This window comes from Seriola lalandi, unplaced genomic scaffold (genome assembly GCF_002814215.2).
Source record: "Seriola lalandi dorsalis isolate HSWRI2012SDOR001 ecotype SW California unplaced genomic scaffold, Sedor1 jcf7180002054689, whole genome shotgun sequence".
NCBI classification, from domain to species: domain Eukaryota; kingdom Metazoa; phylum Chordata; class Actinopteri; order Carangiformes; family Carangidae; genus Seriola; species Seriola lalandi.
Window position 1 is genome coordinate 1,738,535 of NW_019525242.1, and position 18,672 is coordinate 1,757,206.

General features: G+C 39.7%; 1 protein-coding gene across 2 annotated transcripts in view; it reads right to left on the reverse strand.

Moving 5' to 3' along the window:
* tmeff2a (transmembrane protein with EGF-like and two follistatin-like domains 2a) overlaps positions 1-18,672 on the reverse strand; it is a 110,453-nt gene that overhangs the window by 48,778 nt on the left and 43,003 nt on the right. For both annotated transcript variants that reach the window (XM_023423205.2, XM_023423204.2), the window contains exon 4: positions 8,242-8,268. In XM_023423205.2, the coding sequence (XP_023278973.1) occupies positions 8,242-8,268 (27 nt within the window). The remainder of the gene's footprint in view (positions 1-8,241; positions 8,269-18,672) is intronic.

An 18,672-nucleotide genomic window follows, 5' to 3' on the forward strand; every position in this document is an offset into this window, starting at 1 on the left:
ACCACACACACACACACACACACACAAACACACACACACGGGTGGGCTGGCAGTGGCAAGCCTTATCGTTATGCCACAAAGTGGGAAGATTAGATTACTCACTTCCCTAAACCTCTAACTTGGTTACCATAGCAATAGCAATGTGACTGGGGCAGCAGCTCGTCATTGTGGAGGCTGCTAAAGCAGAAATGGACGGATGGAACAATCACCAGGGGAACCGCAGGTCATCCAGCTATTTTATCGTAGCAATGCACCATTCTATTTTATTCTATTCTATTCTAATGTATTCTATTCTATTCTATTCTGATTTCCAAAGGTTTCCAAATCAGTCCATGTGCTTCCACACCTTCTTCCTACATACCAAACACTGATATATGGGACAGTATCAGCAGAGAATACTCTTCATTATTCTTAATGTTAGTTAACATTAGGACTAATGATACAGCATTGTGAGTCCTAACATGAATTTTCATATTGAATATGTTGCGCCACATTGTTTGGAGAGTCAATAAAATAATAAAGTGTGGAGTGCTACCTCATATAATAATTTTTCTGCATTGCTGTATACCGGCCAACAGAGATCAATTGAAATTCAATTCATAATTGCACCACAGTGGAGCCTCGCCCTTTATTCAAATTAATGAAGTGCTTGCAAATCCATAGTGTTGTGGGTCTGATCATTAGATTAATTACCCCAATCAGGCTATTGTATTTCAATTAAGCCAAGTGCAGTGTTTATCTTTTCATTAGTCAACACTGAGAAAAGTAATAAAGAGCACAGACAGGGTGTGGTGCATGTGCACATGAATATACAAATACAGATGATGTATTGTTATTGTGTGTATCATCAACGGTGACAGAATGGCAGCATATTTGATTTTCATATCCTTGATAGTACTGAAGTGCTTAAAAAGTCTCCGCCTCGGAAATAATTAGAGTCACACAAAAGAAATCAGGTAGCTGAAAAGACAGAGAGAGACTTAGAAGAATGCCCCATAAATACTGGTAATTAGACTGCAGACTACCTCCACGCTCTTGCTAAGGGCTCATAATGGACTCATTTTTTTACCATTCAAACAGAAAAATGGCTCTGATAAGTCACGGGACACAGTTTTGACCTTGACAAAGCACTTCATTTAGATAAGACTTACCCTTCGAAACTGCAGTGAAATTAGGTCACTTCAATGCCGGCAGCCCACAGAGCATGAAGGAGTTCAAGTCGATGACTTTGGGACTTGAGGCAGGATTGTCCTGCTGGCTTCTATGTGTTCTAGCCGGTTCTATCTTGGACTAATTTAGGCGTACAAGAGGAATTTTCAAAAAGAAGATATTTAATATTGTATTGGAAAAGCCACAGTGAAAGCAGAGACCTAAAGTAAAGTTAGGTCTTTTATTTCTCTATTTGGATCCCCATTAGCTTCCACATAGTGGTCGCTAGTCTTCCTGGGGTCTTTTAAAAAGATAGTGAATAATTAAAGTTCCTGGCTGGCAAACTAACATTATAACAGGCTGTATTCTCTATATAAAGATGGATTAGATGTGTTTAGTGACCAGCTCTATGCGCAGTTTGGTGCATGACTCTGTGAATGATGATATCACACAGTCAAGTTTGTCAGCCCACCAATTTGGGGCAAACTGAAATATTTCAATGAATGGATTTCCATAAAATTTTGTATAGACATTCATGGTCCCCAGAGGATGAACCCTAATTACTTTGCGATCCTGTAGTGTCACGAGCAGGTCAAACCTTTTACGTATCTAGTGAAACATGTCAACAACACAACACACGCGCTACACTAAGATGGGAAACGTGGTAAACATTTGTGCGGATATGATGTTAGAGAGATCACTGGGCAGTGAACTGGTACCAGTCCATGCAGTATTGGCTACCAGTCTGCAAAGATCTCATCACTGAGAGAGAAAATATTAGTGTTCTTAGTTATATTTCTCATACATTTCTATGTATGAGGCATCAATGGCCTTTTCTCCGTCCCCTACTGAAGCTAAGCTATCTGTAAGCTATATCTCTCTTACACTTTGGTTTTCTAACAAATTACTATTGTGTCTAACATGGCTAAATACTCTGTAGTCCTCTTTAAAAATACACTTGGATGGGAATTGTTGAAACCCATATAAATTTAATGCTCTGGTTGTCCTTTGTCCTCCCATGATCATGTGAGTGCAATTCAATTTCTCCACTGTACAATTGGATTTGGACAAATGTCTGATTCTGACTAAAGGGGCCATGTGACCAGACTCATGTCGTAGGGGCATCTCCCTGCACAGCTTACTTGTGTTCTCACTTTTCATATAAGAAAAACACAAATACACAAGCGGACACACTCTCACAAGCATGAACGCACACACACGCATGCATCGCAGACAGCCTGCACTCTGCACACACTCACACACACATTCGCACATTGACGATACAGCCAATGAAACTGGCAACTGCCCCTCTGACCCAGGTTTTATGTGTGTAGATTTATCATTGGCCATTAAAATACATTTGATTTTTACCGGGATGGCTCTCCAACTGCTGGTTTCCTCAACAGGAGTCCAACCTGCTTTTAACAACCGCTTTCTTTAACCTTCTCCCCTGCTCATAAAACACCAGCAGCTCTCTCTTCCTCCACCTCTGCCATACTCCCTCCTCCTTCCCTTCCGTCTCTTCTACTGTATCTCTCCATCTATTTTGACCTCTGCTATGATTCTATCTTTATAGGGTGTGTTTGTGTTTCTCCTCCTCTTGTCCTTGCCCTCTTCTTCCCCCTCTCGCTCCTATACTGCACAAATATCCTCTCTGCCCCTGAGTTATTTTTTCTTAAGTGTCTCTTTTCCTCCTGATTGATCGATTCCTCAGATTTATCTGACAGTTTGAGAATAAGGACAGTTATCAAGCTTCCACTTTGAATCACCGAGAGGTCTCATAAGGTGAGCATTCATACTTAGCTTTCACGAGAAAAACCTTTCTAACTTGTTTTTAGAGGATGACCGCCAATTTTAATGTGCATAATGAAACTAAACTCTTCACCCTTCCTGTGCCTGATGCATTAATATCCATTTCTGCTGGTCCTGCTGTGCCACTACCAATCTTTTATGCCACTCTTAGTAGTGTGTGCTGTTAGATTATATTATGAGCAGGGCATTGTAAATCCCTGAAAAGTCATAGGTCAGTGTTTTCAAAGCTTTTCAGACTTAGCTATTAAAACAAAACTCATGGACCAACTAAGTCCACAAACATCCCAAAGACCAACAGGGTCTACTACTCCAGTAGTATTGTGGCGAGCATCAGGTCACCTTGCCTGTTCTGTCCGTTAGAGGTGTCATTTATTTGACCCACTTATTTATTTGAGCTTCATCCACATTTCCTTTTTAAAATGTTATATCAAAACATAAACAGTGAACTGGCATGAGTCGGCAGTGTCGTTTAGTTTAGTCCAACAACACTGTAAAACAGCCAACTCAAATAATAATGTTTGAAGTTGTAAACGAGTTGACTTAACTTTGAAAACAACACACATACACACAGCTCACTACTAGGCTTGGTGGTCACTTGAAGAAAGTTTGAGAAACACTAAATTTAAAACATGATATTTGGACAAATCTACTTGCAGTCGACCGACCACTCTTTGAGAATGGCTCTCCTCGGTGGATTACATGGAGACTTTTATTTTGAAGGACATAGGAAACATTTCTCATAGTTCTTACTTTCTCTATGACAACTAAATATTTGCTAATAGAGTAAGCTTCGTTATGTGACAGCATGTTCTGTTTCATATAAGGACGTAAAGCACTTTTTAAAATTGTACAAACTGCTATTTTCATTCTGGACCTTTCACGCAGATACATATTTTCTGTGATTAATGTAACATTAATTTACAATTGTAAAGTAAATAATATTTTTTATGCCACTATGTTATTAGTGTCACCCTATTTTTATGCCTAAAATGACACCTGTCACTGCTGGATGATAGCTAGCTACCAATTAAGCTAAAGTTAGCTTCACGAATGTGTTGAAAACTCTGCCGACTTTTTAAATGATTTCCGTTGACTCATTTTACAACCACAACTCTGTAAACGGGATGTTAAATACGCACTTAATGACAATATACATGATATTGTGCACTTTCCTGGCAAAATGTCTGCATCCTCACCAGTAGAAGCCATGGAAATAAAGAAACTGCATAAAAAAACTAATTCCAGGAACTGAATTGAACTGAATTTGAGAAAAACTTCATTGTTGTAGCGATACTAGTATTATAAGCATGAAAAGGAAAACCCAAGGCTGGATTACCAACTGGGCACCACACATTATGTTTCACTTTTAACATTACAAGAGAAAAAGGTTTTCAGTAGTGTGAAATATTTTGACACTTCTGATCTTAAATGTTTCTGCTCTAGGATCATTTCTCATATTAAAATATCAATATCTAAACTCAATAATTTGGAGTAAATGTATATTTTGTCTTCAACAGAGACACAGCAGAGAATAACTACACTATGACCGGGATCTAAATAATACCTGTTTGAGAGGAACTACTTGTCCTTCCGCCTGTCATAGTGGATGACAGTGATGACGGCTGACCCTACATGTGGTCTTGAGTGGAACTTTTTTCAGCTCTCAGAGCAGCAGCGACGCTGTGTGTGATGTGTGTGGGAGGACTGTGAGGTACTGTGGCAACACCACAAACCTCGTTAAGCATCTGACATTTAATCACAATGCAGAATATGATGAGGTGATGCAGCAGCGGTCTGAGGTGGAGAGGTTGTCTTGGGATAAGACTGAGTTCACTCACCAAGTCGTTCAGCAGTAGCAGCATTGGCTATTGGCGACGTTTATCTCTGTCAAGATTACGGTGAACGTGTCTCGGCTTCAGTTTGTATGTTGATGATCAAACAACTGGTCTTCCCCACATTCTTAAAAGCAATTACAATTCAATGACATTGATCTGAATAAATACGCCAGCCAGTTATATAAATATGGTTATGAAATAAGGAATGAAATACAACAAATAGCTACAATAAATGCTATATAAAGATGAGAGCTGCAACGTTTGGGCTCAGCTTGGAGTGAAATTTATGTCCCTGCGATCACTGCACATCAGTTCAATAAAATATTTATCAGCTGTTATATTATCATTTCCAAAGCCCAGGACGCTGAATTGCCAATACTCTGTATGTCTTCATAAGACTTGCGTTTCCATTTTCAATGACTTACTCTGCAGGCAGCAGACCTTCCCTCACTGAATGTAGGCCAATGAGCAGCCAATAACATTCACTGACCCAGTCTCATTTGTTTTGACTGACAGTTGGCAGGTTATATCAAAATGTAAGTATTGATTCATTTATAGATTTATTGTGTAAATTATTTATTTCACTATTTATTTCAAAGGCATTCTTTTTATTTAAATTTGAATAACACGTCATAACAGCAAACCTATGTAGCCTGACGATTCCTCTCCTCTTAGTGTAAGTTGTAAATAGTAGCGGTGCAGTAATAGTAGCGGTGCAGTAATAGTATCAGCGACACCGGCCTGGGTTTTTACTTTGCATCGGATTGGAAAGGAAATCGTTGGTATTGCACATCACTAGTTTTAGGATGAGAACTAACTGATGTAACTCTGTATCAGGCCAAGGTTAGCGCCTGGTTAGCGTGACCCTGTAAACTAAAGAAGCATGAAATGCGTCTTGCCTCGGAAGGAACACTGGGTTAGGTTACAACTGTAGGACGTAAGCTAGTTAGCTGGATATGCTAACATTTGCAGCTTATTTTGGAGCAGACAAAGACTGCTTAATCTAGTCATTATGGTCTCTCTGCCTTACTGTTTTTGTTCTGGGCTTGACTCTGTGAAGGCGTAGAGAGCATTCAAAGAGAGATCGGGCGAGTGCTTTGTTTCTCTTACAGTTGCAGGGAATTTATTCAGCTGCTTTGCAATAAAATGCCGAAACTCCTGGGAAGTGTTATCCTTGTCCATTACACAGCCCGACATACATGGCGTTACTTGATGCAATAAAAAGAAAATATGAGCTTTCATATTGCTTATGTGAACATGAACCGCAGGTTTAGGGTATCCCCCTCAGCCCGAGGACAAGGACAGCCCTGCTCAGATAATCAACATACAGTGCAAGGAATGCTCTGAGTATTTTGCATTCAGAGGACATACATGAAAATGTATGTTTCATTTTGTTCCTCCTCACTCCTGTTTCTTATCACTGTCTGCCCTCTTTCTCTCCCTCCATCTCTGTATCACTCGCCTTCTGTTTCCTCAGTTCTGTTATCTATTTTGCGACTTTCCTCAGGCCATTTCTTTGTCCACCCTCTCCTTCTCCTTCTCCTTCTCTCTCCTCTCTCACTCTCGTTGACCTAGCACCAGTTTCATTTCCGCACGTTCATCCATCTGTCTGCCATCTTTTTTTTCTTTTTTTTGGGTGGGTTGGGTCGGGGGGGGGGGGACTAATCTCTTTTCCAATCTCTCCCTGATATATGCCCGGTGAAGCTCCATGCGTGAGAGTTAATAAAGGAACTGCATGGGTAAACTCACAGGAGGGCAGATGTGAGATGGATGAGATGCATGAGTGTAAATAAATGCACGCAACACAAACATGAACTGACAGATGAGCTCGACTACTATCTGTGTGCTGTCTGTGCTGACATTACAGCTGAGTCTTGTTAGTCAATTAGGCAACAAATTAGAGTCTTAGTTGAATGACACATTATTAATCAGCTGGAGGTTTTACATGATTAGTTACTCAGAAAAGTTATTCATAAAAAGTCACTCATAGCCCTGAGCTCTTTTCCATCTTATTACAACAAACTCTTACACACTTATCACCCCCTCCAAGCTCGCGCCGTCTTTCAGCTCCAGTGTTTATTAATTGCAATGTTGTCCACACACACTCCTGAGAAAACAGCCCGTTACTCCCTTTCACTGGGACACATGCCCTCTTTTCAAAATGAGCTCTGACAGAGTCTTTTCAGTATGACAGTGCACATGTGCTGTGTACTTGAATTTGTATTTTGGGACAACAAAAAAGCCTTAGTCAAATTAATTAGTTTGAGATTACAGATCTAGTGAAAAGCACAATGTGCAAATTATTTAAGTGTGTACACAAAACATGTGTAAATGCTGAGCATTTTCCAAAGCATGCTTTCAGTTTTTTTTTCCACATATTTTTTTTTTTTTATGTCTCTAAGCCCATAAATTCCATAATGGTATGAAAATGATCTTGCAGAGACTTGAAAATGGCTTGGATAGAAAAATCCATCAACAAACATTTATTTTATTATTCAGATTTTCCCTCAAAGTTGCGTTATCGCTCACTGCAGCCGCTGTGAGCAAAGACCATTTTCAAAACTCTCCTTTATGATGCAATCGAGATCTCTCGGTTCTTTATAAACACTCCCTGCAATCGCTGAGCAAAGGTAGAAAGTGGCTTTGACAAAAAAAACAATGAACACAAGGAAGTGTGTTTTTACAAAACTGAACAAAAATGTTTTTCTGTTTCAAATTAAATTGACATAACTATACGGCTCATTAATATTCAGAAAGTTGGTGGTGATAGACAGACAGAGGTTTCTCTGTTGTAGCTTGTTTGTGATCATAATGCGCAGCATGATGTTCAAATTAAAAAGCTGATTGTTGTCAGTCTCCTGTGCGTATATAAGTGAAACAAATGGCCACTTCGAGGCAGCGGAATCAGGCAGCAGACAACACAGGTGTACACTCTTTACTAGGTACACCTCAGAAACTGACAGAGAGCTGTTGATTGAGCTGTATGATCATTTTGGAAGACGGTTTCTTGTGCTGTTGAGCTGTGGAGCATTATACAGAGTGGCGTCTCTGTCATTGAGCTCACTGATATGAATGGAGTGGACAAAATAATAGAAACAGCTGTCTGCTGTGAACAACAGTGTAAAGCATGAGGGAGCTCAGTGTAAACCAACTGTGGGAGAAATCGTTCTAAAGTGCAGTATTAAGTTCATTATAGAACTTAAAGTACATTCAAGTCAAACGCGTTCGTTTGTTCAGCAATGCATACTGGAAGTTCCCGTTAATTGAGTTATCTCTAATGTCTGTTTATTGCACGGCTGTGTGGTGCTACAGCAAAACATAGTTTGAGTGGATGACGACAATGAGCACAGAGAAACCCATGAAAGAGCGGTGAATGTGGAGTTACAAGAGAGGAGGAGAAGGAGGAGGAGGAAGAGGAGGAAGAGGAGAAGGTGAGTAATCTTACCATCATCTCCCGATCCTGAGCCGGCATCTGCAGACGAGAGCAAACACAGTTATTAACCAGAGGCTCACACAGCCACAGACATTAGCTGAATAAGCGTGTGCCTGCAAATGGAAGTGTGCGTCTAGCCCTATTTGAATGCGCGCTCGTGTGTGTGTGTGTGTGTGTGTGTGTGTGTGTGTGTGTGTGTTTGAGAAAAATGTGATTTCTCTTAAGATAATGCAGAAAGTGATACTGAGAGTCAGATTAATAAAAATGAAAAAAAAAAGAGGAGGATGATAGCGAGATGGAGGATGCGCTGAGGCTTTCAGCATCGAACATCTTCTCCATTCTGCACCAGCACATTGATCATAACACCTCCGACTGTGGACCTTTCCATGCTGGGGCTGTGGGAATGTTTTCTGTTTCCAGTTGTCAGTGTGTTTGTGTCTCAGTGACTCCTTCTACGTGGCTTTCCAACTGAATCGGCGTAAAGCTCGCTCAAAGACAGAGCTTACTGAATTGTTTGACATTATGGCTGTGAAAGGGATACTGATGAACACTCCGAAGAAGAGCCGTCATGTAACTCGAGCCGCGGCATAAAGCAATCTGCTAAAATGCACAGGCCCGGAGATCAGGCAGGGTCTCAAAAGACTGGGGGGGAGGGTGCGGGGATAATAGCTCAGCTCCACAGGAATACCCATGTGAGAGGGCTTTATAAGAAGAGGTACACATGCTGTCTGGAGCATTGGGGCCTTCATAGCTCTAGAACAAATGGAGTCTGACCAGCAAGCCGTCATGATACTGATACTTTCATGACATAAGCTTTGGTTCAATAAAATGCTTTTCTTCTGGGACAAAAACGTGTCTGCAGTGTAATGGTTCTTTGAGGTCAGTGCAGCGGACAGACGGTCAGGGGGAAGCAACTCTCAAAGCAACCAGTTAAAGCCCGAATATAATCAGCGGGGTGGAACTGACTCCAGATGAAAGTTTAATTCAATTAGTGGCAAATCTAAAATTCAAATTTTTTGATTTTTTCTTCTTTTTGTCTTTTGTTTGACTGATATTTTTCAAATGGTTACTGAATAATTCAGTCCCTTATTACTGCAGCTGTGGCTAGCTTCTGTCAAATAAGTGAGTTGTGGGTGGAAAAAAAGTGTCTTAATGGACATGCACTTTTAGTTCTAAATCAACTGGGATCATAAACTTTTATTATTAAGTTAACTTTTTTTAATTTGCCTATTTTAACTTTTTTTTTTTGGTCGGTGAGAATATGACATGAACAAGTGTGACATGAAGGATACTTAGGACATGGAAATGACAACAAAAACAGTTATAGAGACGTATTATGAAAAAATTACAGTCTGTAATATGTGTATATGTGTGTGTGTGTGTGTGTGTGTGTGTGTGTGTGTGTGTGAGTGTGTGTGCGTGTGTGTTTGCATAGGGAGACTGAAGAAGCAAGTATAGTGATAAAAGATGTAATCTTGAATACAACTGTAGAAAGAATGTAATAGAACAATGTAATAAGAATAAAAATTATATAGCAATACTTTATATCATTTATATATCTCTCAATGTAATGGTCATATATTTGACAACAAAAATACAATATAATAGATATATAGACATACATTATGATACAATATAATATGTATCACTCAAGTTTATTTTATACAATATAATCATATATTATACCTAATGATAGTGATTATAATATAATAACGTTATGTTAAACAGTGATGAGCAGCACAGCCGGGCCGAGCTCCCGTAGGGACAAGCCAGGGCAACTTTAACATCTCAGTTACTGTATAATGATGAATCTGTGGTGATTTGGTGAAAGCCTCTATGTGTAGAAGTGGTGGGAGTAGACTCTCCCCCCTCAACCCTTGGAGGGTCTGAAGACACTGATAAAAATGTTTCACCAGTCACATGCTTCTAAAACACCATAACGATTCTGATTCTTCACATAGTAGCTTTAAAATAAATCACCCAATCTATAATTTATGGATGCAAAGCACCAATAAAATCTACAGTAAATTTCTAGAGGCCAAAAGTCAGCATTACAACCCCCCTGACTACCATTAGCCTGACTCTAGATGGAGTCCTGATGCAGATGGTGCTGGGGAAGTGTTAGCACAAGTATCAGGTGCTGGAAGCAGTATCACAGCTAACTGGAGAAATGGAGGGGATAGTGATTAATGATTGGATCCTGTGTGAACAGATGAGAGACTCAGCTGTTTTGTTCTGAAAGCCAGTCAAGCCAGACCTGATCCACAGCCCCGTCTGTGGTTTAGGCAACAAAAGCACTTTGGGTAAGTTCAGGGAAAGATGGTGGTTTTGGTTCGATGTAAATGAACAGCCTGTGTCTGAAGTCGCTGTGAACTTTCTCTGTATTAAACCAGATCAGGATCTTTATTTCACCTCAACACCAAGTGCTGTTCAAAACAGAACCGTAAGTAAGTGTAATAATGCTGTAGTCATGTAGATATTTTAGCAGAAAACAAATACCGCACGTCAGTGAACATTTTACTAACACTAGTATCAGCGTATTTGCATCTGGCTACACGTTTGTTAACAACAATTAGTTGTTCTAGGCTAAATTAGTTATAAACAAAGTTAATTTCAAGAAGACAGGGTTGCCTTGCAAGTTGCTGTCTCAACTCAATGTCTTATAATAATATAATATTCTGATCAAAGGCTTAAACCTAACTTTGCTTACATGCGTTAGTGTGTCATCGGTATAAAAATTGAATCTGTATTCACGTATTATTTTCGGGAAGTACAAACATTTATCAAACAAGTCAGGTGAGGAGAGGTCACACCAGTGCTATAAAAATAAACAGCGATGTGTTATTCAGCCATATCTAAATGAAACCGTCTGCCATGCAATTAAAAATCAATAAAAAAAGGTTTTAAAAAACAACTGAAGGGGTTATAAAAAAAGACGATATATACAAACAAAGTAAGACTCCTTAAGACTCCAAACCTTAAGAATACCTGTTACCAAGGTGACAAATAATCCAAAGCAAACCGAGCATACAACAATAAACCTACTCAGCCTCTTGTATTATTAAAGCATGAAGTCATAAAAACAAGGCTCATCGTAACAAGCAATCAATTCTCCCTGAACAGGAGGTCAATCCCTTCCTCTTCAAAGTGTCTAAACATGTCGAATTTCTCTTACAAGTTTCACAGGTGCATTTCAAGTTCACGCAGACTGAACTCTGCATGAGATGCCGAGACAAAATCAATTTTGTTCAATCATTTTTCATTGAAATAAAGCGGAAGCGACTTTTAGTGTAGCCGCAGCATAATGAATGGAAGAGTAGGGAATTAAACTCCCACAGCAGAAACACTGTGGTTTCTTTTTAGTGTCCTGCCCTACGTAAGAATATTTTTCGAGTATCTGTACTTTATTTTTTTGGGAAACTTGAATGACTTTTACTCCACTACACTTAAAAGACAAATATTTTACTTTTGACATTTCTATGAAGTACTTGTTACTTTGAAACAGCTTTTAGTCAGTGGAATGAGTTTTCTTTGATTTTGAAAAATGTGATAAACCATACACTGTGTTCCTCACAAGAGAGAAATGAGTCACAGTCAACTCCTACACTGGCAATCATGTTGTTCTGCTGCATTTTTGAACTTGGCAGTGTCCTTAAGATGGCTCACTTAGATAAAGATGAGGCAGGAGATCCTTCACCAGAGCATCACAGCCTCATCTGAAGCTCATGTTTGAAGTTTTGGAAATAAAGAAAGATTCCTTTCATGTTAAATGTTTGCTGTGTTTACCACGACCAAACTTCATCACTGCCTAAAAAAAAAAGAAGAAAAAAGAATACTAACTTGAAATTCGCTCCACTTGTTGATTTACTTGTGTTTTTATGGCCATTTCTATCAGCTTTGTAGCATATTCTACAAGCTTTTTACTTTAAAGTACATCAGTCAGTCAGTCGGTTGCTTCAGAGTCATTAGGTTCTATAAAAGTGGAACAACACAACAATGAGTTGACAAAAAATTTACTTTTGAATACAAGCGAGTACTCCAGTACTTTAACAACTTTTATTGGAGTAATATTTGACCAGGATACTTATAAAAGCTGCTCTCTACTGTCTTTTCCCTCTCTTAAATCTGCAGAATTTCCAAGTGACCTTGGAACATGTGGGACACTGAATGTGCAGTGTTTCATGAAAAGGCTTAGCTTGAAGGATCAGGCTGGAGTCAGAAGGGGTTCACAGGAGATCAATAAAAACCTTTAGTATCTCTACAAGGCCAGACGGTTAAGAAGAGCAAGACTGGCATTAGAAAATAGAACGAAATGGCAAGGGAGATGGGCTCAAGCGTTTTTTTTTTACCTGCTTTACCTACCACACAATTTTATTTCGTGGAAGGCACTGAAAAAAAAAATCCTCTGCAGACTATGGATGACTGAAGTGATTTTGTTATTTAGTTAGTTTTGAAACAGTTGATTAGAAGAGAGAAGAAGACAGAAGAAGAGAGGAACCTTCTAGGAAAACTGCTGTCAACCTTAAAGGTTCCATATTTTACACTTTTCTGGTGTTTTATTTGAAGTGTTGATCCATAAGAAGATATATTTGTGGTTTTAAGAACCAAAAACCATCTCTATGTAATTTTACATCTCATCGCTCAGGCTTTTTTTCTGGAGCTCTAGTAACAACAGGTCGGTGAGACTGACTGTTTTCTAAGGAATCAAATAAAAAAATAGCAGATTTCAGGTAAACACTGGTGGGTCCAGGTTGGCGGGGCTTGGAGCATGGCGGAGGGGCAGTGACTGCTTTGCTATGACATCACAAAGTTACAGAAGTCCTGACGGCTCATTTTAAGGCTCAGTTCCTGAATACAGGCTGTGTGCATTTCTCTGTGGACTGAGGCTTTGATACTTTCACAGTATTAATATAGAACCTAGACCTGCTTTCTAATCAAACAACACATGGAAGTCTGCCTTTATACTGTATGGAGACCTTTAAACTACTGCCTACACCAGAGGATGTGCCGCAGTGCACACACACATTGTACACACACATACATATATCACTGCCTGCTTGCACATGAAAACATTTTCCACCCTCTACTGTGAATACGCCTTGAAAGTTAAGCTTAAGCAGAGGATGTGGCTGCATGCAGACACTGTGCATGGCAGCAGCTGTTTACTACAAAAGTACTAGTCCTTGTAAAAAATGATGCTCATATTCTAATGAACCGCCTTTATCGTGAACACTTCTAATGGATTTTTCTGTCTGCGACAAAGACAAGGTCGCCTGGTGGCACCGCTTCACTCTTTGTATATAAAACTTCAGATATGTTGTAGGCTAGACGTACACTGCACAAACATGCCAACACAAGCATGTTTTCATTATTTACCACAGCACTGACAGACAGACTGTGTCTATCTCTGTACAGTTTGTGATGTTGAGCTGTGGCATCATCAAATCTGATGTTCAATTCTGAATATCTGATTTTCAAAAAAAAAAAAAAGAAAAAAAAAAGAAAAAAGTCTTTAATATCAGTAGCTTTCAAGGCTCCAGGAGCTGTCTGGGTGATGCAGAGCAAATTTTTTTTACACCTTTGAAATGATGTCCCATCAAAGCATCACATGAAAGGATCATCACATCAACTCAGCAGGAAACAGGGCCTTTTAATCTATTGACCACAGAGGTTGGTGGATGCTAGAATTTACTATCTTACAAACCAAATAGATTTCTAAACAGAACATGGCCCAGAGGTGTTGAGTCTACCGGCCATCATGAGATATAATATCTATAGCTTGCCAGAATTGCTGTGGTTAAGTTTCCTCCCTTGTTGCCATTAGAGAGTAGTTTTCAGGTTCAAAGTCTCCACCAGCTCAGTACGCCTAGAAATTACATCCATATTGAGACAAACTATATCTTGTGACAATGGAGGTTAGAGTGCAGCCTTTATGTAGCGAGGTGGAAAGTGACTGTGTGGAGTTTGAGGGGTAGATGGGTGTGTAGCATGTCAAGACTTTCATGCAGAAAACATCCCATCAAGGACTTGCATTTTTATTCATCATAACCAATCTTTCCTTGATCTTAAAGCAGCTATTTGTCAGTTTTCTCTGCCGCCGAATGTGGTTTCTTGCCGGGAGCAGGTGGTGTTGATTGTCCCTTGACAAGAGCGAATAGCAAAACTTACAAATAGCTACATTAACCTGGTATTTTAGTTTTCTAATCATTCCTTAACCATAAATTAAAACTTTCAAAAACTTTCTTTCAAATTTGAGGTATTCCTTAATACTTTCAGATACTCATGACCGTGACCAGCTAAGCAAGAGTCATTTTAGGTTATTTATGAAGAGTTTAACACCCAAAAACCGAAGCTAATCCGCTTCATCAGAACTGTGGAGATGCGGTTTAACCACAAAGAAGATGTGAGATCCTGTTGTGCTACGGTAAACTCACTACACATACAGCTCTCTGCATCATTGTCACCAGGATGGATTTCTGCACAGCACCCCTCTGATAATGTACTGCTGACTCTCATTCAGCTCCTGGCCTACTGATAACCCACATTGTGCTTGTTAAGTCATCAGCCAAACATATGGCTCGTGTCATCTGTCAGTGCTCAGGCACTACATTCCCACAAAACAGTGTTTAAACATGTCATCAACATTTTTACATTGTGTCAATTAAACCCTCTGCCACCTTCCCGTTTAATGACTTCCTGGAAGTTATATTGTTCACTTTGTGAACTGAGTTGGAAAATGCTATGTGAGCACTTGCCTGAGCTTAACTCTCTCCTTTGGGGAAAATAGACCACTTGCTTTGTTTCGCTTTGCTAAGCTGATGCTTAACTGCTCCTCACTGCGCTGGGCTTGCATCTGATGTGATAGGAAAGTGGTACCATCTTGTGCTAATCAACTTTCACTGGCTTTGTACCACTGATAGCTCTTCCTCTTATCGACCTCTAAATCAGAACTTCCTTATCTGTCGGGGGACATGAAGGTAATAAAGACTGGAATGAACTGGAATTTAAGAAGTGTAAATTTGCTTTGTCGTCTGACAGATGTTGCACTGACAAATTCAATAACGGGCTTAAATAACCCACTTTATGTCACAAACCTACACCTCTGTGATATAATATTGTGCATGATATGCACACTTTTCCACAGCGGCCATAATAAGACGCTTTTCCTCAGAGGCAATGGTATGAAATCATGTTTGTCTATGCCTCAGTGCCGTCACTTAGCATGAAACTGGCAACTCAGCGGGCCTCCTGTTTTCAGATGACAGCAGACTCTAACGTCTGGCCTCTTGGCCTCAGGAGCCACGAGGGTTAATGAGCTAACATGAAACTGTGCTGTCAGGATCCTGCAGGTCTGCCATGAACTGTAAACGCAAGAAGAGACCTGCTGAAGTCATAAGATAGGTCCCATCTATGTTATGATTTAAAAAGTGAAAAATGCTGTTCCTTATCAACTACTGCTGAGGTGATTAAGTTTCCATATCCATTTTGCTTCCAGTTCAATGCTCAGTGGCTGACAGTAGTAACACGGCTGTAGTGGACACCACTGGCTGCTATGTTCCAACGCTGATATATAAGTCTGTACATCAACCATGACATTGTCCAATTTTAAACTAGATTATCAGTGAAAAATTCCAGGCAGCAAGTTATCCTGCGAAAAAACAGACCTTCAGTAATTTCAGATTCATTTCAAAAAGTATTTTGGTTTTAAGTCTTGACCTTGACGTTGGAAACAGTAGTTGAGAAACAGCAAGTCCAATCTGAGCAACTACATAGGTAGTTTTTTCCAACCTAGTTCCCCTACGTTGGCCGGCGTATTGAACCTTGGTTGTCATGGTTATGATATTAAAAGGTCATGGCTTGGCAAGGTTTAGGCACAAAAACTGCTTGGTTAGGTTTAGGAAAAGATCATGGTTTGGTTTAGAATAAGTACTTCCTTAAGATTACTCGACCTTTGTTGTCATGGTTACAATAATAACAATGTGGTCTCACTTTAAGACTGTTCTTAAGAGCTTTTGATTATATCGCATCAGCTTCAACAGCAGGTGAGGTTTGCCCATCTGTGATAAAGTTTCTCCGTAGACGAAAACGAAAATGAATATTGGATTCATGTTGTCATGTGATTTCTCAACGCAGGCATTCCTGTTTTGTTTTTTTTTTTATGACACTGATCCACTAATATGAGGATTGGAGAGTTAAAGTTACATTACGAACACTGCATCTAGATTTTCTTTCACCACCACTCCCTCCAGCGATGTATGTTTCATGATATCTCTCATCCCAGCACGGGAAACAAGCGCTGGCACTGGCAAGCTGACATATATCTATTACATTGTGTACTGTTGCTGCTAATGGGATTTTGAAAGACGGAAATGGAAAGCAGGACAGCGAGAGATTGGGGGAGAGAGAGAGAGAGAGAGAGAACAACAGAGAGAAAGAGAAAACGCTTTGTTGCAGTAAATGCACATGTTGTGTAAAGTAGTTTTGACACTCACTATTAGTTGCTCCTATTACTGGCATTCAACATATTTTTTAACATAATCCACCGGTGCACTCGTTTTAAGTTAGCTTAGCTGTGAGTATCGGCTAAATGGCTGAGTGGTGAGGAAAACAGAGAGGAAACACTTCAGAAGTTGCTGCCTGCCACACTTTCCCCACATGAAAGGTTTGGGTGTAACACTTGGTTACATAAGAAAAGCTCCCACGCACCAAGCTCTCAGTTTACCTTTCAAACAAACAAACAACAAGCATCTGTGACACCTATTTTAGTGAGACTACCTTTGTGATATCCATGAATCCATTATTCGTGTCTTGCAGTAATGTATTTGTGTGCTATATTAACCTACTGGTGCTGTTTTCCCCCACTTTATTCTATTTATATTTAGAATATAAATTCAGACCAGGAGATAAACTTAACTTCTAAGTGACTCTTTCACACCCAGCTCATCACTGCTAATCAAACGTACTTAACACTAGAATTAGTTGAAAATTACACACATTTGTGGGGGATGCTAACATGCGGCATTGTTACATTAACGCCATTGTGCTAAAAATTTGAAAGAAATTAGTGTGTAAAATGTGGACTGCATGAACACTGATTTTCAAAAGAAAGGGAAGCATGAGTTTACAGTTTTTTTCTAGCATAAAGCGTACATCTGAATGTAACACGAGACAGTGAACAGAGCCTATAGAACCACTGTCACAGCGTGTTTGTCAGAGGACTGCACCACACACCACGTCCTTGTCTGAATCCCGCATTAACTTCTCAAAGTCCTGCTTGTTATATGGAAGAAAGGAGTCTTTATCTCTTCCTCTTTCAAAAGATACACAAATCCATATCACACACACTGGCTTAGACTATCACATGTCTTGAAAAGGAGCTCACACACACACACACACAACCCACAAACAAGCAATTTAGAGAGAGGCTGGACATTTCATGTGACTGTGCGCGGCACTGTTGACCGGCGCACAGACACCACTACTGTTACTGCAGTAACATTTCCACCTCAATCTCCACACGTTCCCTCCTCTGAGCTGAACCCATTCAAGAACCTTTTAATGGACTTCTGCCGGCTGCCTGTCAGTGGGGGTAACTGAGTCAGCGCCTGCTCGAGTTGAGCCAGCAGTGCTATCCTGGCTTAAGCAGTGATTCACATATGCCTAAGGAACAGCCAACATCCCCTTGCCTGTGGATCCACTCATTCACAACTAGGCGCATTATTCACAACATGACTCACTAATGGGTAAATTCCTTTGTCAGGGCTTATTTCTTATATGCATTAAACACATTACTTTGTCCAAACCTAATTATATGTTCCGATGAAATAAAAAGCACAAAGCCTGCTTTTGTATGTGTATAGAAGACTTCACAGACTGCTGTTGCATAAATATAAACATGTACTACAGTTAATGTTTCATTAAAGCAGAATGGGTGTATAACAAATGGTGTACAAGCAGCTTGTTCGCATTTATCAAGATGGAAAAACAGAGATTTCTTCTAATACCTATAGGGCGGGTTAATAAGACCTACTCACAAACCTTTTATGACCAAAAATCTTTACATCTATACATAGCGCGTACCACGAGTAGCACTATCACAGCGATGAAGAGCCTGACCTTTTCCGAGTGAAGACACCCACTCAGCAGCTTAAACACTAAACTATATCAGCAAACAGTAATCCCAATTATGTTAGATAATTACACCAAGTGCCTTATTCTCCTTACAGCCAATGGCAAGATGAATACAATAGGCAATGTCATCAAGGGAGATGGGTAGAGAACAGGAGGCAATGCGCCTGAAAATAGAAAAACAAACGTTGTTAGTGAGAAAAAAAAAGGGCATTCCCTCCATATTAGGGATAATCTACAAGAAGCCATGCCTGTTATTGAAAAATATAATACGATAAAAACAAGTCAAGCAAACAAACAAGTCAGAACCTAATC